The sequence below is a fragment of the Daktulosphaira vitifoliae genome, unplaced genomic scaffold, assembly GCF_025091365.1.
Source record: "Daktulosphaira vitifoliae isolate Bord-2020 unplaced genomic scaffold, ASM2509136v1 Scaffold_1, whole genome shotgun sequence".
Taxonomy (NCBI): Eukaryota; Metazoa; Arthropoda; class Insecta; order Hemiptera; family Phylloxeridae; genus Daktulosphaira; species Daktulosphaira vitifoliae.
Genome location: NW_026099572.1, coordinates 23,989,193 through 24,012,050, shown reverse-complemented (window position 1 = coordinate 24,012,050; position 22,858 = coordinate 23,989,193). Strand labels below are relative to the sequence as shown.

Here is a 22,858-nt window from a genome sequence, read left to right as displayed (position 1 = left end):
GCATATAAACGAAAAGAGTGAGAGAGATAAGAGACCACTACTCCTATAGCATGACCATTACGCTTCAGACATTAACAATGTTATATATCTGAAACTCGCGACATCATTATTAAGTGTCCGGAAAAAGGACTCGGCTTTTTTCGTGTACAAGTAATAATAATATTTCTCCTTTGAAAACGACAAGTATTTTGTAATCGGATTCCGGTCACGTTTTCCAAGAGGTGCGAAAACCACGCTGTTAAAAATTACCCTACTTAAGCTTGCTGCGGGACACCCGTCGCTGAAACCGCACAATAACTGATCGCCATACCCCTTCGAAAAATTATGATTGCTGTTAATTTGAAAATGTATAAAAATAAGTAGAAACAAAAACATGAACGTTTTCTCCCCTTGTTTTATTCAAATCTTAAACGAAGATTCCAATAAAAATATTCTCGTTTGCAAAATGTTTGATCATCATTCGCGTTTTTCGTAGCAACACTGAAATCAATCTCTTATTATTGTCTTCTACACTATCGAGTGTGTTCGATAAATCGTTATAAATAATAATCTCTGTCGATATTAACAAATCAAATATATACAATAATAATGCGGTTTTCGCTGTGCCAATGAAATATTCGTTCACGTATATTCCACGTGTATTTATATGCAAATCTATCTGTACGGCGTAGCGGACGGATTTTCAGTCGTAGGAGTTGGCGGGGTGCTGTCATGATTCCAAGTCACCCAATGCACATTGTGTCAATGATGCGTATGTCGAAATTCCAATGTCGCCGCCACTGCTCAAACGGGGTCACATTAAAATATCTTTTTTACGTGCAATTAAGCTACTTAGGTGATATATAATTGCACGAGAAGTGCAGAAGAACTGATATGGCATGTGCAGATGTTGTGGTACACATTTTAACAGTTGCAACTGAGTAACGATGATTTACAACGGAATTTATCAACATATTCACCGGGCGTTTGGTTAATGAAAAACAGAACAAAGTTCATTAAGTATGTAGATTCAACTAGACGCATACGCAAACCGAGTCAATAAATTATCGGTCACGTTCCCAACGGATTTAATCGACAATTTTTTCTTTTTTTTTTTTTACAAATCGGCACGAGATATATTTCTTTGCAACTCATACACACAACACATTTATACTTATCTCTCTTTTTCTCGTTATTGACACAAACATTACTACATACAGTAGACTTTAAATGACAGAGAAAACGCACACTGAACGCTAACGGGAATATAAGCCGATTATAAACGCAATGCATAACATTAATTATTACCATGCCGTGCGAGCATCGATATAGCGAACATAGTTTTTAATTTTACTTATTCTAAAAAAAAAAAAACAAATCGACAATAATAAACAGTACATAATATAGTCGGATACAATAGCATACAATCGCGAGAGAATAAAGTTTCTATTATTGCGCTTTTAAGAGAAAATGCAACAACTTTTTTTTTAAGAAGCCGCCGCAAACGTTTGAAAAAAAAAAAGGAATACATAAAAAATTAAAAACATGGTTTATGAAGTTTACATAAATTATATGGACCACCGCCGTTTAAAATGGGGTTGTTTGCCGCCGTCGCGTCGTTTAACGGTAGCGTCCACTGAGATTTAAACGGTTTAAACACCAGTTAAGAGAGAAAAAAAAGGTTACTGGCACTTTTTTTCAGTTGAAAAGTGAGAATGCAATGGGTTAAGTACACAGTATCACAGCCACAAATAAAAATAATAAAAGGTATTCGGACCTTTTTTTTTTTCGTGGCATTTTAACGCCTCGTCAAAGGGTTGTTTTCGAGGAAAAAAAAAGTGCGACTGAATTCAATTATTAATCGTTCTCGGTCGCCTTCGTTTCCTGTGAACGATTACCGGCGGATTCTTTTCGCTAGAGAAAACTTTTATCGGACGTAAATCACGATAAAAAAGTGATCCTAACGTCACTCACGCTTATGACAAGTCTTGTAACTGCTCGGGTTCGTAAGAAATATAAAAAAAAGAATAACCTGACGTCCGTGACACACAAATCGTACAAAAAATGTGTTCGCACATTGTCCGGTCCTATCGATATGACGATGTGCAAGATTTTTAAATAAACATTCCGTGTTGTTTGAAATCATTCTAGTAAATCCGAAGTGTATAATTTAATCCTTTTTTAATGTAATTTTTTGGATAACAAAGTACGGCAAAGGGCTGTAAATAATATTATTATAAAATAATAACAGTAATAATGCTGACAAAAAACTGAAAACCAATACAATACACACTCGTTTAATATAAATACGGGCACGCACAAAATGACACACCAACGAAAAATATGAATTTAATGCGATTTATGTGTTGGTCGAGTATAAATCTCGTTTTTTCATTCCTTTTCCTCTTTTCCTCCGACTATGGTCGTTCAGCACGAATGACATATTATTTATAATCATTTTTCGGAAAATCGCATCGGCAAAAACACTGACCGGTTATTATTGCTATTCAGATTTGTGTGTGACGCAATCGGGGGAGTGTTTTTTTTTACTTCATAATTTTCATAAAAGCACTCATTTCTCTCTGTTAATACGGTTTATTATTGAGTGTGTGACCAGAGTGTCATTTTCAACGTGATTAACTTCAGGGGTGGCTAGTAAATAATTAAACGAAAAAAAAAAAATGATTCCATCGCCTGAAATATAACTGGTGCGTTCACACGGTCGGATCGTCCTGGCCAGTAAAACTAGTAATGCAGCACCGGCAGAAGATACGATGTAAACGCAGCCACAATAGAAACTTAAAAAAATTAATCAAAATTTCAATATAACAAACGTACAAATAATAGAAGTGCTGTTAAAACAATGGCATCGGCAGGGATCGCTATAGCATAGTAAAAGGGTTAAGGGTAGTTTCGAATGAAAGGGCAAGTATATACTTTATTATAATAATCTATACGGGAATAAAGGACAAAAAAAAAAAACGCATCCGGGTGAAAATTACCATAACGCGTCGTCGTTGATAGACACTGCAACGGCGGAATAAAAAACAATACAAAAGAATATCTAATTGAATACGTTTTTACACATTTCTCAAGGTACACACGAGTGTGTTTTAGATATCGTTAGAGAAATGGAAGAAAAAAATGCCAGCTAGGTACAGCCTAAGTGTTAAAACAATAGGACGTGCCCTCTTCATGTTTCCTTCCGCAAAAGGCCTCTTGCATACATTATTATTATGATTATATTACTATACCATTATATTCGCGAGCACCCGATTTACATATGAAAAACTGCGGCGGCGGTAACCGGTTATGGTATTATTGTGTTTGTACACTCAAGTTGATAACTTGTACGCATTTAACTGGTCGTTTAAATTGTACTTTTTTATTCCTATTTTTAGTCGTGCCCAAAAACAGTCGCTCATTTCACCTGAAAAATTTTTCGTTCGACCTTTTGATGACCTAACGAATTATATCAATGTAAATACATTTTTCCCTATATATTTGTAATATCATTTCGGCGTTGAAATATTTCAATAATGTAAAACAAAGCGACTTCGGATTGACAATCCAACAAGTCCTCTAAGAGAAGGTGCTAAATAATTGTGGTTTTTTTTATTCCAGGAGAGCGGCCTTACAGATGCCATTTAGCTGAATGCGGTCGAGCTTTCATACAACTATCTAATCTGCAGCAACACCTCCGGAACCACGACGCCCAAGTAGAACGGGCCAAGAACAGGCCGTTCCACTGCACCATCTGCGGCAAGGGTTTCGCCACGGAGTCCAGTCTGCGCACCCACACGGCTAAGGTACGTTGAAACCGCTTAGTTGGCCTCTCGAGTGCGCTTACTCTACAATGCAGCTGCAGTGTAAACAAAGAACAGTATTGCCTGACACGTTTTAATCGAATTCTCTTGTACGCATTCCTTTACGCCGGCCAAATGGTAGTGACGCGCGTCGGGGAAGCCACTCACGTGCATATAGTAAATTGTAAGGTTATTATGAGGAGGCGGTGACTTTGACCCAGTTTACGGGGTTAAAGGGTTTTTGGGTGGTCGCAGAACGAATCGTCAAGGACGTCGCGGTTTTCTTCGTTTAAATTGTGTGCTGTGCACAAAATTTGTAACTTTGTGTTAGCGTGATGACGTCATACACATAATGACGACAATGTCTCAAGTTTTTTACACGATTTTTTTTCACAACTCATTGAAACTTTACTAATTTTGTTTTCATTCACCGTGTACGTTCGATATCATTACACGTATAAACGATTTTTTGACCGTTTGACGGCAACTAAAACGGTTTTAAAGTTAGCATTGGACTGGAGTTTTTTATCGTTGTGTGCTTCATAGATTATGAGTTTGCTACTAATTTTAATTGGAATAAAGCCGAGGAGAAGTGCGGAAAACGTTATAAACGTCTTGTAGAATTTTATTTAATTTCGTTGTGTTTTCTTTAAATATGCTAGCAGCCGTGTTGCGATTTTCTCGGATGTAATTAAAATCGGGAAAAATGGACTTTCTTTTAATTATTACCTCCCGTCCAGCTTTCTTACGTTATCCGTCCTATAGCACTGCGCTGGGGTACTAATAATACAATTTCTTATGTATTTCTTAATTTTTTTTTCTTCCCTCTTGTACACCGATACTGGTAATAACATGCCCTACTAGTACCGAGACGAGAGATTAAATTTGATTACGATCTTTATTATAATTTTAATTTTTGCACAAGCTCAGCGGACGGGTTAATTTAAAAATTTTAAGTAAAACTGCACGACACGGAAAAACTAACGTTGGACGCAGCTCGTTCTAAATAAGTCCTTTCGTTGTTTATACTTTGAGAGCAAATTGGCTCGTTTATTAGTTTACTCGGTTAAGCGAAATGTTAAAATTCTGAAAACCTTATTTCTTTTAATTTTTTCGGAATATGATCAACTGTGCCAACTTTTCATAAGTAATAACTATGATCTCAATTTCCACTTTTGTCGTTAGCTTGGACGGCAAAAATCGTATTACTAGTTAGAGATTAACGAAAAATAATAATAATTATTTACATTTTCGATGAATAAATCAAAATAACTATTTTTCACTTTTGGTCTGCACGAGTTTTTTTCCACGAACGTCTAGTAGCATTAAGAAATATTATTTATCGTTAATTTATGCGACGAGAAGCGCAAACCAATTTAGCCGTCGCTAAGAAAGGGTAATCTACATGCATTTTTTGTCATTTAAAATTTATGTTATTTTTTTGGCTCAAAAAAAAAAAATAAAAGGAATATTTAATTAGGAATAAGATGAAAATACGATTATTTATTTTTTTTTAGTAGTTTGTTATATATACATAACATTACAATACAAAATATTAAATTTAGAGAGAATAAAGTTTTGCGTGTTGTCTGAGGTTGAAAAAATAAACACGAAGAAAATTATTAGTGTTTTTAAAAGCAGATGAAATGTAAAACACTTACTAACAGATTACAAAAATAGAACTTTACTCAGAAATGAATTCTGTAAACACGCGATTTCCGACAGGTCGTTAAACTTGGCCATACCGTTTGGATTTTGACATTCAATTATTTTGATTTGCCACTCGATTCGCATTCAATATGATAATAATCGTGATGATGTTGTGAAGTTACTCTGCCATGAACTTGTATGTGTAGTGCGTTACATTGTACGGGATTTATTTTTTTCTGACCAAAGTTCATATTACTTTTTTTTGCATTACACTCAATAGGGCGAAAACCGAAGGGCGAATGTGAGTTATTCGACTTGAAAAGGGTTAGGGAAAAGTTCTATAGCAGTGTAAAAAAAAGAAAAGAAGAAGCTATACTCAGTATTCATTAAAAATGTAAAAAGGGTAATATAGTGTTTTCATCGTTGTGATATTATTGACCCCAGTTTTTATTTATAACGTTATAATATTATGATACTCCAATCCGAAACGATACGATTGCAATATACAAGTGCTCTTCTTAATATTAACATGTTTCTGACCCTTTCGGTTGTTAAAAAAAAATTACAAATATGTAAAAAACAAAACGAAAGCAGAATAATAATTTACCCTGTTTCTGATTGTTATCCCGAGTAGGCTAGTAAAAAATCTTGACGCTGATTTACACGTGTACTGAAGAGAGCAGGTGAACCAAACATTTACATACTGTCTCAGTGACGATTAATTTTCGGGAATAAATGATTAACGCTCGTTCATAAAACAATACCGAGTCAAACAACTGCCTTGATATTTATCGAAAACAAAAAGAAAGAAACAGTGATGACTGTTGACTTTCGTTTGCATACAGGTGGATGTTTTTTTTAATCGGCCCTTTTTTTCTTTTTTACCGACGTGTAGGCGTGTTATTTATTTTGCGTCCACGTTACAATTATTTTAATTTCTTGCCATCGGATGTATAACATGTACATGCATTTATAACTGTGTTGCAGCCTATGCAACTGCAACAGCGACGCGCAGGTGTTGCAACTGTTGCGCCGACGACATATGATTATAATATTATTATTATAATTATTATTATTATTATGTATTCAACGCCCGTGCACGTTACATTGTAATGTATGTGCGCGCACGAGTTTATTGAATGATAGGTAAGTGTCGGCAGTAATTATACGCTGCCATCGTATTACTTGCATTAGTTCAAGACGAAACAAGTACATCATAAAAACAGCGCGGAGTATAATTAATTTATAGGTATTCCAAATTAATAAAAGCCATACTCGTAAAACTGAGCGCACACTGAGATTTTTTTAGACAAGTGCATTATTAATGTACAGCTAGACGAGAAGGAGTTAAACGACAGTGCGGATAAAATGCTAAGTAGCTGAACGGTGCTTGTCGTTTGATATTTTTATCTGAAGTAAAAATCGAAATTTTAGAACAATAATACTGCTCTTTACAATACTTAACGATATGATATGTTGGACGCTCGTTATTTTCTCATCATTTGATGTACACATCCCGGCATTGTGCGATGTAGTAATGCGAATAAAATAAAGAAAAGCGGTCGATCCGTTCTTTTATAACGAATGACTAGTACCGTGTCTAAGAGGGGTTAGGTGACGAGCGGAGATCGAGGGCGGCTATGCGAAATCGTCCTAATAAGAGGCTATAAATTTACCGCTCCTGTAGGAGACCACCTTCCGTAAATGGAACAAAACGTCGTCCGATACATGAACACTACAGAGAATAACTCTAGAAAAAAGTTTTAACCGGATTTTTCTCCACGAACGTTTGAACTATTTTTGTGCATAATTAACCGCGCAGATTTTTCACAAGTCTAGTTAAAATTGTAAAAAAATGTGTTATTCATTGGAAATGCAATGCATATTATAAACATACAAGTCCACATATTTTTTTTTTTAGTATTATCTCTTTATTCGTTAAGTATGTTTATCTTCTCGCAATTAATTGATTCTTAGAGAACAACATCAATGTAAATTTGCTGATACTTTTAGTATTCATGAACTAACAAACAATAATATATTATATTATCAATCATATTTACTCATAATTAACACTTAATATCGAAGCGCGCTAATATTTTAATTATTAATTCTAGACGTCAGATCTCTTTTGTTTCACATGCATTTTTTTCTTAGAAACAATATTAGATTACATGATTTGTCATCCATACAATTATTTTTAGTTACTAATCTCATCTACTTATTTGTGACGCACAATAAATATAGCTTCTCTTTTGAATATATAAATAATTAAATAGTTTAATTGAAAAGGTGGTTCTATAAATAATTCTAATTTAAATTAACCTCTAATTATTTATCATATTCGCTATATTTTCAATTTAATAGAATAATAAAATTCACTACGCAATGTACGCCGAGCAAAGTTGTACGCATCAGCATATTCTATTTGTAAAAATATGTTATAAATAAAAACCGCCACGGAGTTATGTGTACAACTGAGAGTGTCTGTTATACACATTGTATCATTTCTAAACATATCTAAGAAACACTTTTAATTGCATCACTGTAAACCCATGTAGTTTGTTTATCCTGTTTTATTTTAATTTGATATATTTGTACAGAGTGTATAATTTTAATCGGTATTCTATATATTTATCACGACTATGTGAGTACGTACAACTGATTTTCATCGTTTCTAAACGAATAGATTGTATATTTCCATTGGTCGTAAGTAAAGTAAAAGTTTAGAGTAACTATGTCAATTGAAGCGTTAGCCGTTATAAATAAAATGATAGTATCACTGAATAAAGAAATAAAAAATGTAGCATAAATATACAAATCAAGTGGTGGAGAACCGCCTGGCAACAATAATAATTATTATTACGAACGTTTCTCGCGTCGAGTGCTATATAACCGATATAAATTATACTTTGTAAAATATTTAATAAAAAATGTAAATCTCCGCTTTTCTCGATCGCCGCAGACGGACTTTTAATATAAAAGTCACCGGGCCGCGAGCAGCATAACTACAGTACTCGTAGAACGGTCGTAAGTATGCTTTCGGTGCTCGCGTCGCTCGAAGGAGCTTTTAAAAATTAAAATTACGTTTGTTTTATTGCCACCCCGCCACCTCATCCGTCGCCAATCGTCCCATTGCGTTTATATTTTTCGCTCTCGGACACATCTCCCAAGGCGCCGATATTATATTATTATAAAATACAGCAGTCACGACTAGTGACGGTGGCAGATGAAATATTTTTCACCGTATCATTTTTATACAAACCCAAAGAATATAAAACAACAAAACGAAAATAAAAATTCTATTCGAACGCCATAAACTTCGGTCGGTAAATTTTGTACTCGTAAAATATGTGTAATTGCGTTTAGAATTTCATCTTAAACGTCCACAATTATGCAGAACTATAAAACTGTCAGGTACGGCAGAAGTCTAGTAATTATGGTAAATACTGTATATTATGTGTAACCGAGAACATCGAGGTATAAAATTAATCATAGAGCCCGTTTTAGTGTAAGGATGGCGTACAGATTAACAGATACCCTTTGTATCCCCGCTATCAACGCTTCTATTGCTGCGCCGTTACATACGTTGGTCTGATGACGTTTTTTTTATTTCTGATTTTCAGGAACATTTTTTTTATTTTCAGGAAGCTGAACTCCGCATGGATGTTCTTCAGCAACACGCCGCGATAATGGGTGGTGCTAGCACTACTTCTTGTCCGCTCTGCCATAAACTCTTCTTGGGCAGTGAATCCTTAGTTGAACATATGAAAGTTCACCACAATGAACCTGCCGCCGTTTCACAGACTGTCGTTCCCTGCGAATGGAAAATGCAAGAAAAGAAGTTTGGACACTTAGGTATTTACATATTAACACTTTGATTGATCGTAGCAATATAATTTCAACATTTTTTGATCAGCCGTTTATAAATTATACTTATAAGAACAATTGAAACTCATTCATTTTCACAAAAAATTTTAGGTTACTCTGATATTGGAACAGGACCATATATGGCTAAACGTCGTACAGCTAACCATCCCTGTCCCGTCTGCGGTAAACATTACGTCAATGAGGGAAGCTTACGTAAACATTTAGCTTGTCATCCGGAGACCGCTCAGTTCGCTCAACTCAGAATGTGGCCATGTTCTGTATGTCAAGCTGTGTTCACTCACGAATCAGGTAAATTCGGAAATCGAATAATAAATTAAACATAAAAATCTTGAGGAAATGGCTACTTAAAAATAGAGCATGTATTTATACATTTATAAATTTTGTTTAAGCCACTTTAAAAGGTCCCAAGTTTATGCAACTTTGTAATATAACTATATAGGTGTTCTGTAATTAAGGAAAACGCTTTCTATTGTCGGTAACAATAGATCTGTTTCCTTACTTTTTGAACACCTTGTATAATAGCGTGGTAGGGGATTAAATCCCCGAATATCCCCAAAACTATAATCTTGGAAACAACACATTACTATGTTATAAAGTCAATTAATAAAAAATTCGGAATAACTTAACGAAATTAATAAATGCGTATAATTTCGGGACCTGATTATAGGTTTCAATATATATTTAGTTTTTAATGATATATTTTTAATTTTAGGTCTTTTAACTCATATGGAACACATGCGCATGGATCCAAAACATCAGTTTGCCGCGCAATATGTTTTGAGTAGAGCTGCCGCAGAGCGCCGAGATCGTGAAAACTTCTTAGCCGCTGTAACGGCAACCAACAGTATGGGAGGACCAGCTTCACCACATTCCGTGCATTCGGATTCGTCATCGTCCAACAACGGCGATGTGGATGGACCTGTTGGAGGCGATTCTGGTTCAGTTAGTGGTACGGGTATGGGTGCCGGCGCTTTGGGTAGCCTATCTACATCCGGCAGTGGTGGCCGATTGTCTGCGTCCCCCGCTGATAATCAACTTTCCTTAGTATTACACCACAACAATAACAATAGCACTACGAACAACAATAATAATAACAATCCTACAGCAATTAAGTTAGCTGAATTAATGGCTGCCCGAACTGGCGGTATGAGTAAGTTTTTGTTTCTATTAATTCTAAATAACATTGTGTTCAATATTTGATAATAATTACTTTAATGTTAATTTTTTTAGTGGGCAACGGAGGACATCAATACATGANAATAATGTTAAATAACATTGTGTTCAATATTTGATAATAATTACTTTAATGTTAATTTTTTTAGTGGGCAACGGAGGACATCAATACATGAATCAACAGCATCAATACAATGCCAATGATTTACAGCGAGCAGCCGCATTGTTCATGAGCCAACAGCAAGCACATGCTGCGGCATCTCAAGTAGCACAGCAAAATCCTCCATCCCCCTTACAATCACCTCGATCAGTTCCTCCAACGCCTGCATCCGTTGTTCAAGCAGCGGCAGCTAACTTGGCTGCTGCTGCCATGCGCATTACCCAATCGAATGCTATCCATCAGAACCCATTGGTAACCACTTCTAGGTACGTAAATAACAAATATTTTTTATCTACTTAAATAATATCTAATAAAAAATTGTGATATAGTAGTGGATCTTCCACCAACTCTTCGGTGAATTCTATGCAGTCAGCTGTTCAAATGGCCATGAATGCTGCCGTTCGGGCTTCCATGTCATCAATGGTTGATGGATTAAGTGGACATCAACCTACTTCTCACCAATCGATGTTACATCACCAACAGTCAAACCATGATCAATCATCACCCACGTTACGCATGCAGGAAGCAATTTTGAGGTCACAGGCTGAGGCCGCTCTTCGATTGGCTGTTAGCCAAGCCGTTGCTGCGTCTTCCGGTCAACAACAACAACAACAGCAACAAGTTAACCAACAACAACAGCAACAACAACATCAGATTCAACAACAACAACAAGTTAACGATTTAAGCAGACAATCATCAACAAATGGCCAACAAAATACCACTAATCAGTCACAAAATGCTATTAACTACAATGTCATGGCTGCACAAGGGCAACTGATGAACGGTCAATACCATCAAGGCCAAGTATCTCCTGACCTTTCCGAAGCTCTTCGACTTCAAGAACAGAGATTAGAGCAGGCTCTTCGGTTACATGGTGATCCCAGGGCTTTAGGATTTGCTTTTAGCAACGCCCAACAAGGTCATTTAAATCCATGAGGATTCAGTTACTATTAAATTTTCAGGTACTAAAAATAACATAGAGTTTAAAAATGATTGTCAAAAACAATGAAATTGATATTTATATTATACACATTTTTTATTTTTTACAAAATGCTCTACCAATCTCAATAAGAGCTTTATTTGGTAAAATCTACTACAGCTTATGTTATGTGTAAATAATTTGTATATTTTATTACGATACATATTGTGAATATAAATCTAATACCAACATGTTAGGACACAAAACAAAATAAACCATGCATAATAATATTTTTTGAACAACTAGTATACATTTTTTTGTACAGTAAGTTATCTTATACTAATTAATTTTGTGTTATATTTTCACGAGATTTGTACAAAATAGTATGGTTTTATTTTATAAATCCTATTATATAGATATAATAATAATATTATAAAACATAAGAAGAACGCTTTGCGCAATACGTCTGACATTAATTGTTATAATTAAATTACTAATTGTCTTAACTAGCATTTCTTTTAGAATAAACTCTTTTATTTTAAATTTGAACCGATAATATCTACAAAGCATGTTTTTAATTAAATGTTCGTTATTTTTTTCTTGTTAAAGGGGTTTTGCAATTTATATTTATTTTGTTTAATTTATTTTTTTTAAATAATCAGTTTCAATTTCATTTGAAATTAACAATTAATTTTACATGCCACAAGTTTTAACTAAATTTTTCCACTGAAGATTTAATGACATAACTGATAAACAAAACTATACATTACTACAAAATGTAACAATATTACTTCATTTGTAAATAAACATAACAATCTTTCACTGATTCCCGATTGCTAACATGGATAGTCAACACGACAGAAAACATATTTTGTACATATAACTTCATATAATTCACAGTAATCAACCTTTCGTTAAAAAAAAATTATTTGTAAATACAACTAAATAAGCTCATAATTTTTTCTGTAATGATAAATATTAACAGACTTTTGTACATACATAATAATACATTTAACCTAAAGTAATTATTAGTCTGTTGTTGAAATCTATATAAAACAATAGTTTATTTCAATATCAAATTTATTTATTACTACACATAATGTTTTAATAATATATTTATCATTTCTAGTCTAAGGCTAGTTAATGCTAATAATATGTATGTGACTGTCGTGTTTTCTCCATTAGTTTGAATGATTCTATTATTTTTGATCATTTAATTGAGCATTTTGAAGTTTTTACAAGATAGCTGCAGTACAATAATATTATCTACCACTACATTGATAAAAAATGATTTTAACAATGTACAGACAGCAAAAAATACAATACCATTTTGACAAAAAAAAAATGAATGCTACAAAATATGCCCAACTATAACATAATTTTTAGACATCAAACGAAACGTGTCAAAATATCACCAATCATTTCAATTATCTCCATAAAACGTTATAAACTGAGGCTTATATGTGTATTAATAATTTATTGTAATAGTTTTTATTAACTCCTGATATATTGCAATAGCTTTTCACATAATTTGTAGTTTTATAATAGCCCAAACCAGAACAACATCTGAATTTCTGATCTATATACTTAGAAGTAAAACATTTTCTATAATTTTAAAATAATTTTAGTCTCCAAAAACAGCACATTGTAAAAAAATTACTTTAAGAAAATAATTTAGTGGCAAAGGAGACAGAATATTCTTTTTCATCATACGCAATGCATCCATAGTATCTGTCCTGTTTGTACTCCATCTGATCGTCTTCTGATTTTTTTTCCGGACAAGAGTACAATAACTTGGGTTTGTGCAATGGTTAACAACAGTAACTTTCAATTGAAAGACACATTCAAAAGTAACTATCTGTTGTTTCCTACAATTTCAATTTATATTTTTTATTCTTTTAACTTGTGTTTTTTATAACTTTTCTTATACAATATAATTGCAATAATCAATACAATAGTTGTTTAATTTAAGTTTAAAGTTATTCCATATTAGTCACTATATTATATAGTTCATTAGGATAGTGCCGTTTGATAATAATACACACTCAACAAAAATAATATGACATTTATCACAGATAATTAAACAGATTAAACTTTTATACACTAATATAGGTACCTATATTTTTAACCTGCAATATTTTTAAAATACATTTTTTTGTTTTATGTTATATGTTTTGTTTGTGACTTTTGTTAAGTGATCAACTAAAAAAATTTTGGTTGAAAGCATTCATATTATGTTTTTATACATTTTTGTATACTAAAATTATTGAAATATTAATTTTTATGTATTAAATCAAGTTACATACTTTATATCATTCATTAATATTTTTGTAAAAGTAGTTTTAAATAATATTTTTTTTACAGTAGTCATTATTACAACGCTATAAACATTATTTCAAACTTTAATATAATAATATATTTACACAATTATTCAGTTAAATAATATTTTACAGTGGCAATATTTAGACAGGATAGTGTTTTCATAAGCCTTAAAATAATTTTGCATCATGATGTATTAATCTTTATTAATTCAATAATAATAATTATATTTATATTTAGCTATACGGTTTTCAGTTTTTGCACACATATTCATGATATCATATTAATTTTACAGTTAATACATTTACAGTTAGCATTTCTATTGTTATACAAAATGAGCTCTGATTTTCGATATTAAACAACTATTTTTAATTTAATTCCTATTGTGTTTCTTTATTTTTTTGTGTTAAGTTTATGTTGTTAGCTTACGTACTATCTGTTCAGTTTTTTGTCGTGTGTTATGATTTTTATAATTAGCTTCCTGTATATTTTTAAATAACACTATACAATTGATAATTTTACTATTGCTATTACATTTGTCCAAACAAAATTCATTTAACATTTTTATGTTGCTCAAGGAAAAGAGTTGTTAGCAATGCAAACAAAAATTGTAACTAAAATTATAAAAGAAAATATGATATTATTATTATATATTATATTTAAACAAAAACTTGTAAAAATTTGGAAACGATGTCTAATTTTTATTTTTAGGCATGTTTTAATGTTAATAAATTATTTAATTGTGTTTCGGTTCCTCAATTATTAAAGTTATTAATATATTATATTTTGTGTAATCCTAAATTATTGTCCAGACGTTGAATCAATGCACTTTTGGTTCGACGTGATATTTGAAAATGCATTAATATAAATAATGTTTGTGTAGTAAAATCGTTTTATTAAAACGATTTATAATTATACATTGTATTAAAATTTAGTTAATATGAAATAAATGTTAAAGTCATTCAAAATGAAAATAAATTTAACCTGTTTTTCATTACCTTCTTCGAAAATTAAAAAAAAAACCACTTGTGAAAACTAAGTGAATTGTTATGTCGATGGTTTTAACAAACATTTATCGTCTTTATTGTGTTTCTTTATCTACTCAACATAAAAAATCTTTTTTATTTGATTATCCTCGGAAAATCAAAATAAACTATGTATATCTAATCTAATTTGTATAAAAACACAATCGATGCATGCATTAATACACATTAAGATAAAATTGAAGTAATTGTGACCTTCATAGTTTTATAAAATCATCATAAATCACATAAATCAGGTCAAGAAACTGAAGAGTCACTTAGATGAGAAAATAGTATTATATGCAATGTGCTATAATGCATGAGCGAGCTGTGTTATGTTGAATCTAATACGTTATTAATTCCTAAAGGCATTATACAGTGATTATTTTTTAATAAGAAGTTAATATTTTTATATTCTATAAAGCACTTTTTATTGTGTTTAAAATTGTATCCTATTAATTTTAGTGTAACGTAGGTTGTGAGGTTTATACTTTTCGATGTAATGCCAAAAAATGATCAGTTCTGTAAAAAATTAGGTGTCTGACAATGATGAAAAAAAGAAAACAAGTTTAGTGTTTATACTTTTTCACTTTTGAAATCTGTCACTTTTGAAAATCGGTGGATTAAGTCGTAAAGTTGATAGTAAAAACAGCTTTTTGTTATTTACAACCGTCTGCCTATTGTATTTATAAATATTAGACAATATTTATTATAGTTATCGTGAATTTATCTTTGTACATAAGACAGTGTAGATAATATATTACGATTGTTTCAAAGTTTTCTTCATATATTTTAAATATACTTAAAAATAAACGGTATTTTTTCTGAGATTACTAACAACACAGCAAAATTTCTTTTATAATAATTCAAGTCTCTTTAAATTGATAAATTTAAAAATATCTTGTCAAATTTTGTACAAAAAAAACATTTAAATTTTTATCTTTAAAATAAACTGATATTTGTTTACTAAGTTAACGTCATTTTTTTTGTGTTTCAATCATAAGCATTCTAAAAGAAATGAATATCAGGATTTGTTTTAATTCATCAATGTTATTTAACATATGTTTATTGGTTTCATTCTTATTGTAATCAAGTACTTAATTGCATATTATATTGTAACAAGTTTTACTTTTTAAGATACAAAACTCATGGATTATGTGTAAAACGCAACACGGAAATTAACCGAATGAGTGCTTAAACTTTCTATCAAACTAACAGTATATCATGAATAAAAATGTGCTTGAAATAACAGTACACTATGTGTTAAATTTACATTTAACTAATCTATATTTATGATAGAATAATAAAACTTTTTATATAAAAAATGATAAAATAATAATGAAAACATGCGTTAAAATATTTGAATAGTTATACGCAATGTATAGTTGGGTTATAGGTATTAAAGGTATTGATGTAGTATCAAAAAACCAGGAAACATATTTTTGGAAGAAATGTTACATAATATTACAAAATTTTTCTCCTATTTTACTTTGATTAACAATGACAATTTTTTCATACATCATACAATTTAATGCAGATATTGCTGCAACGTGTATGAGTTATAACAACTTTTTTTATTAGTCTCGGTTGTTTCATGTTATACCTAATTATACATGAAGCTACAAATGAGATAATACTGATTTTATATGTTATCATACAGGGAAAGGTCGTAGCCTAACATAATTTTATTTTATAGGTATTTACCTAAAATGATTTTTTTTCTTGAAGATGAAAAATTATAAAAAAATACAATAAGGAGGTTGACGTGTTTGATATGAGTTGACCATTATTTAAATCCAAAGTGCTTGGTATTATACTAATACCAAAAACATTTCTTTCATATTAATCTATTCAATAGAAAAGTATTGTATGTGGATACTGTTATGGGTCACCTTGTATATAGCCATTGTAGTTTAAAAACTAATATTGTTATACATTTGACCGTGTAAAATGGCACAAATACGGAATACTCATCAAAAACCAATAATATTTTCACGGTGCTTAGTTCATGGAAATTATAGAATCTCATAAACCACTCTATAAGATATACTGAAAATAGTGATCCGCATTAGTCTACGAATTTTCATATCGGTCAGTAGTGTATGGACAATTTTTTCGGTGATCTTTTCTTAAATAGTATCATACGACAATCACAAAACTATTTCAAACTTCCGCGTTTTAGTATTAATATCTTTTTCATTAGAAAAGACATAACAATATGTTTTAACGATTTTTTGATACATTTTATTTTCTCGTAAAAAATATGTGCTTGTGGCAAATCTTACGATTCGGCTGGCAGTCAAACGAATCGTCGAATGTTAAAAAATCCAATAAACTACCAAACCCAACACGACCATCTTCCATTTATGAGGATAACTCTTCCGATAGCGGCATATCATGTGGTGAGTTTAGTTTAGAAAACGTATGCAACAATCACTCATCACAATCACTTACAAAAATAAATGAAAAGTCTCATAACAATAGGTAAGTCATGTTTTTTAATCAATCGATAGTATTCGTACCATAGATTAACTCTATTTCAACTGATAATGTGACGCGTTTTCTATACTTTCTAGTGCTTCAACAAAAAGTTTTAAATATGAAACATAAATAAAAAATGATAATTTTTTTTGTTTTTAAAAACATAATTTAGATACATTTCTATTTTTAATAAAATTAATGATGATTTCTTTTTTTTTAATTAAATATTTATACTATCAATGATTATTTCCGTTTAATGCTAAATCTTAATAATAATAAAATCAAGTTAAGTTTTGCTCTTAGAATAAATTTTTCTAATCTCTGTTTTGTGTATTAAAAGTGTCAATTAGTGTATTCTAACAGTACATTTATCATTTATTATACTTTGTATAACTACTATCATCTAAATCAATCATTATGATAAAAACCACACTTTTTAGACGCATATTCTGTTGGTTGTTACTGTGCTACACAGACCGTAAAAGTCGAGTGAGCTGATCCGTCGACTGTTACGAAATCATTTCGAAATCTTGTGGTCGATACTTATCTGTGTGAGTTACTATAATGATAACAATACTGATGACTCTAGTGATGACTCTAACACCTACTACTATACAATTAGCTATAAATTTTAATTCATTAAAATACTTAAAAATAAACTAAATCTTCAGTCTCAACTAGACTAGCAATGCCGGAGGTGTTGTGTATGTACACTGATCAGATTTTGTTGATCAGTGCTAAACAGTTAGATAGAGAAATTTTACGGGCCTGTCGGGTAGGCGATTTAAATTTTTTATCATTTATTGCTGGTTACGATCCGGCAAGGTTTTTCGCAGAAGATTCGCGAGGTGCTATGGGAACACATTATGCTGCCCGAGCAGGACAATTGTCAGTTCTGAGGTACTGTTTTTTTCTTTTTCATTACAATGATATATATACGTATAGTCTATAATTAAGTAACAGTATTTCTTTATGTATTGATTATAATGTTTATTTTCTTTAAGGTTCCTAAAGATTCATGGAATCCGAAACCTTAACAAGAAGTCATGTGTTGGATTTACAGCTCTTCACGAAGCTATTATTAATGGACACATACCTTGCGTTGAATGGCTTACGAGATATTCGAATTGCAAGCCAACCGAAAAGGATATGGAAGGATGTAACTCACTTCATCTAGCTTCCAAGTAAGTTATTTTTTGTCTTACTTTTAAGTTAAAGTAGTATTTATTATGAACTAAAATAAAATAAAATAATAAGTTATCATTGTCATTAATTGTATGTATAAGGTTCATATAATAATTCTTCATATGTAATCGTCAGTTAGTTTAGGGGGAAAAAAGAGGAAAACTTACTTAAAAAACAAACAAAAAATGAGATTTATACACAGTGCTGTATAAAATAAAATATTTTTATTTAAAATATAGTTTAATAGAACAAAATTAATTTGATTGTAAACAATTTTAACAGAATACTTCTTAAATTATTTTTATTAATTAGATTTAAACATCACAATATATTAATTATTAATAAAATTATAATAAAATGTACTGACAAACAGATATGTTATGCGCTCTAGTGACGTTTATTGTCACTAAACAAGGTTAACTCTGTAATGTAAACCGGTGAATGTTGAAACTATCTAAATAGTTAATGAGTATACCGACAGATAGTATTATCTGTAAATATTTTTACCGTCTCTTTTTAGAAATAATTATAAATATACTAAAATTAATGCAATAATTCTTTATTTTTTTAACACGGTTAATATTTATTTATTGCCTGTCAATATAGCTTAAAAAGTTATATCATTACTAATAATCTAATTAAATTTTTTAATAAAAGTTAAATAGTGTATTTCTATAAAATTTTTAAAAAGAATTATTGAAATTTTCTAGATGCACACCAATTAAAAAATAATATAATTTAATGCTCAATAATAATAGCTATTGTAAGCCGAATGTAAAAATGATAAATATTTATAACAAATTAAAGTTACTCAAATTAGAATAAATAAAAAACAGTTTATGTCAAATATTTAGTCGTAATTTTAAACAAGGTTATGTATAATCTATTTATTATTATTTTTTGTTTTACTATAATTTTCAATTTCACAATAACTTATACGTTATTGAAGGATATTAAAATAAATACACATGTAAATTAGAATTTAGTAGAATAAGTGGATGATAATGAATTAGTAAAAGTCTTTACATTTATAACGCGAATATATCAGAACACAGTTATAAAATATATAATGTAACTGCGTATTTAGGTATTAAGAATAGTGAAATTGTTGATTAAGAAAAAAACATTTTACACGGAAAATTAACCACGAACATAAAAATAGTAATAGTAAATAATAAGGCCAAAATATTTTTCTTGTTAGCTAAAATCATTTACATAAAGCTAAAAAGAACAAAATTAATTAATATCTAATTGTGATATATCGGCTGATATTTTTAACTTCTTGCTAGATTATTATGCATAATAGAATTTTCAATCAACTATTATACAAATTGCATATTTCAAAAACCTAATTAATTTATGTTATGAGATATAAATATGTATCTTGAATATATTTAACTAAAATACAAAAAATATATAATCATACGCATTTAAATAAGTAAAGATAATGTTTATTCGCCATTAACAACTGTTGTAAAGTTTGCACAAACCACGAAACAATAAGTAATAAAATATGTTTTTTTATTTAAATATGTAGGAAATGTAACAAAGCTAATGATTAAGTTGACAAACAAAAATAACTTTTTTAATTATCAAAGCAGGAAATAGTTTATGAGCTATTCAATAAGTAACTACTCATTATTTATAGAAATATTTATAATTAATACAACTATTATAAAAGTAATCATAATGTGTTCTATCTGATTATATTTATTTACATGTTATTATATTATTTAAAATAACAAATGTATTTTTTTAAGTTCATAAAAATTTACATACTACTAAAGGAAAAAATTTGACAATTAGTTTTATTTTATTTCATGACAAGACCACATATATATTTATTGGATCACATCATAGAAAACGATCTAATAAAAAAAATGACTCATCAATAACATCTTTTAAGTCAATATTTTTACAGATATTAACATTTCAAAATAAGTACTGGAATTGAGCGCGAGTCTGATTATATATATTATTAGGTATTCTTCGCTATACTCCTCATGCCAAAAAAAAAAATAATAATACTTTCTAACTTAATGGTATCCGCGTGGTATATTTTAAAGTGATAATAACTTCCGAAGAACTGGTCCAAAAATTTTTATTATCCTATCATTATTTAATTAGATCATTTTTATTTTATAAGCTAATTAAAATTTTTTTGCTATTTAAAAATATTAACTTGACACTTTCAAAAGGTATGTAGATGAATTAAAAAAGTTACTAACAACTGATAAATCTAAAAATATATGAAACTAATAGTAATATTTGTAAGAAAATTATTATTTTTAAAAGAAATAGCTAAATTAGCATTAGAATAATTACCTTGTATATAAGTATCCTAGTAATGTTTTTTATAAAAAGAATATTTCCAAATAAGTTGATTTAAAATTTTTTTATTAATCCGCTATAAAATAAATTTTCACTTTTTTGTGGTATATGTGTTTTACATAACGTAAATCAATTTTCAGTGTTTTAATTTGTTTTAAAACTGGCTTTTCAACTATTATATCTTCGACCTTAGTCAATAATATTATTATATATTTATTCAAATTTGTATTTCAATACAAATTACTCCTAGACATTTTAAAATGAATCAGAAAGTATGTGTAATAAGTAAACACGAAAGTATATAATATTGGTTTATACAAAATAACAAATTACTTGACGCTACTTTCTAAGAGAAAAAATAATTTTAAATTATAGTATCATTTAGTTTACTATTAGTTTTAATTGATTTCAGAATATATATTTATATAAACAAGATGAATTATTATCTAGGCCTCACAAAATATCTTGGAAAATATTTGAGTTAATCATCGTTTTATTTTATTTAACAATAATGACTCATTTTTAAGCTGCTTTAAACGAATAAATAATATTCTACTACCCTCACTCACACCAATCACTCATAACAATTTTCGATTTTCAAATTTATTTTCATATCATCAATTTTATTTAATCGAAAAAAGAGTTTGTTTAACATTTTTTTCTATATAATTCCATTTACAACTATTTACATCTTATTAATTGTAGTAACACTTTTATACTAAATACTTAGGTTAATAAAAAGTATAGTGTTGAGGTTGTACTAAAAATAGTCAATATAAGAAAACCCGTGGTTGCGTGTGTTTTAGAAAAAAAGAGGAAATAACTATATAACAATTTATAACACGACCAAAAGAAATATCTTTAGCGTTTTATTCAGTAGAACAACAATAGGTCGATCGCACACAACGGTCGGCTCACTACTACTACTGCTACTAGATAAGTACGTATGGGTAACAGTCGTTTGACAATCACAAATTAATTTACAATAATAATAATATACGAATAATGAAATAATAATAATAGTATACAAGAAAAATATAGTAAATTAGATTCATTAATTACACTTATACAAAACAACTCTTCAAGTACAATTATAGGTATATCAGTTTGATAATCAAACTGACTCGTTCATTGGTCAGCTAAATAACTAATTGATATAATCATACAAATTAAGTGATAGCAAATTGATAACCATAAGGTAACCGTAAAATTTATTTTTTAAAAATTATGAATTAGTCCTATGACAAAAAGAAAAAAACATAAATATAAAATTTACCTTAAATTTTCTACAATATACGTAAATTATAAAAGAAATTTCAAAAAAATTTGATTATCATAAGAAATTTTAGAAAACCTACATAGTTCGGTCGAAATCACTTCATATATTGATGCTGAGGTTTGATTTCGTTCAATTGAGGTTATATCGGGTTTTACGTCCTTTCTAACAGAATAATAGCTTTACTGAAAGGATATCAAAGATAAACAGAGTAAAAATAATTTAAATTGTTTGCAATTAATTAAACATTTTTGTTATTCTACTTCTACCAGAAAAGAAATAGATTAACAAATTACCAATTTCATTGGTAATTGTAACCAATTTCCCTGATCGCATAAAAGGTAGAATATAAATTGAATTTTAAAACAATTTCCTAAAATATTGAAAAAGTATAAGTAAAAAAATACTATGTTGTTATCACTATTACTAATGAATAACATGAAGAATCTAGTTCTGCATCCTTGATTTCCCGAGAAAACTATGAATTTAACATGTGACACAATTATAGTTTTCAAGTTGAGCGTTTTTTATGATTTATATGCATTTTTATTTGCAAATAATTTTTCTTGTTTACATATTTTACGAAATAAACAAACGTCATTTGGTTACGATACTTTATTAGTCTCTTAGAATTTAATTAGTTATTCTCCAAAAAACATTGTATTC

General features: G+C 29.8%; 2 protein-coding genes across 4 annotated transcripts in view; both read left to right on the top strand.

Moving 5' to 3' along the window:
- The window catches only part of LOC126896982 (uncharacterized), a 32,589-nt gene extending 19,688 nt beyond the window's left edge, over positions 1–12,901 (top strand). Inside the window, exons 5-10 of one of the 2 annotated variants that reach the window (XM_050670272.1) lie at positions 3,604–3,788; positions 9,062–9,293; positions 9,417–9,614; positions 10,039–10,476; positions 10,649–10,925; positions 10,992–12,901. In XM_050670272.1, the coding sequence (XP_050526229.1) occupies positions 3,604–3,788; positions 9,062–9,293; positions 9,417–9,614; positions 10,039–10,476; positions 10,649–10,925; positions 10,992–11,595 (1,934 nt within the window). In that variant the 3' untranslated portion in view covers positions 11,596–12,901. Of the gene's footprint in view, positions 1–3,603; positions 3,789–9,061; positions 9,294–9,416; positions 9,615–10,038; positions 10,477–10,648; positions 10,926–10,988 lie in introns of both variants that reach the window. The other variant, XM_050670271.1, reaches the window with a different exon arrangement.
- A 4,266-nt stretch (positions 12,902–17,167) lies between these two features.
- The window catches only part of LOC126904646 (espin), a 45,313-nt gene continuing 39,622 nt past the window's right edge, over positions 17,168–22,858 (top strand). The window contains exons 1-2 of one of the 2 annotated variants that reach the window (XM_050683851.1): positions 17,168–17,403; positions 18,405–18,584. In XM_050683851.1, coding sequence (XP_050539808.1) covers positions 17,183–17,403; positions 18,405–18,584 — 401 coding nt within the window. In that variant the 5' untranslated portion in view covers positions 17,168–17,182. Of the gene's footprint in view, positions 17,404–18,093; positions 18,301–18,404; positions 18,585–22,858 lie in introns of those variants that run through there. The other variant, XM_050683860.1, reaches the window with a different exon arrangement.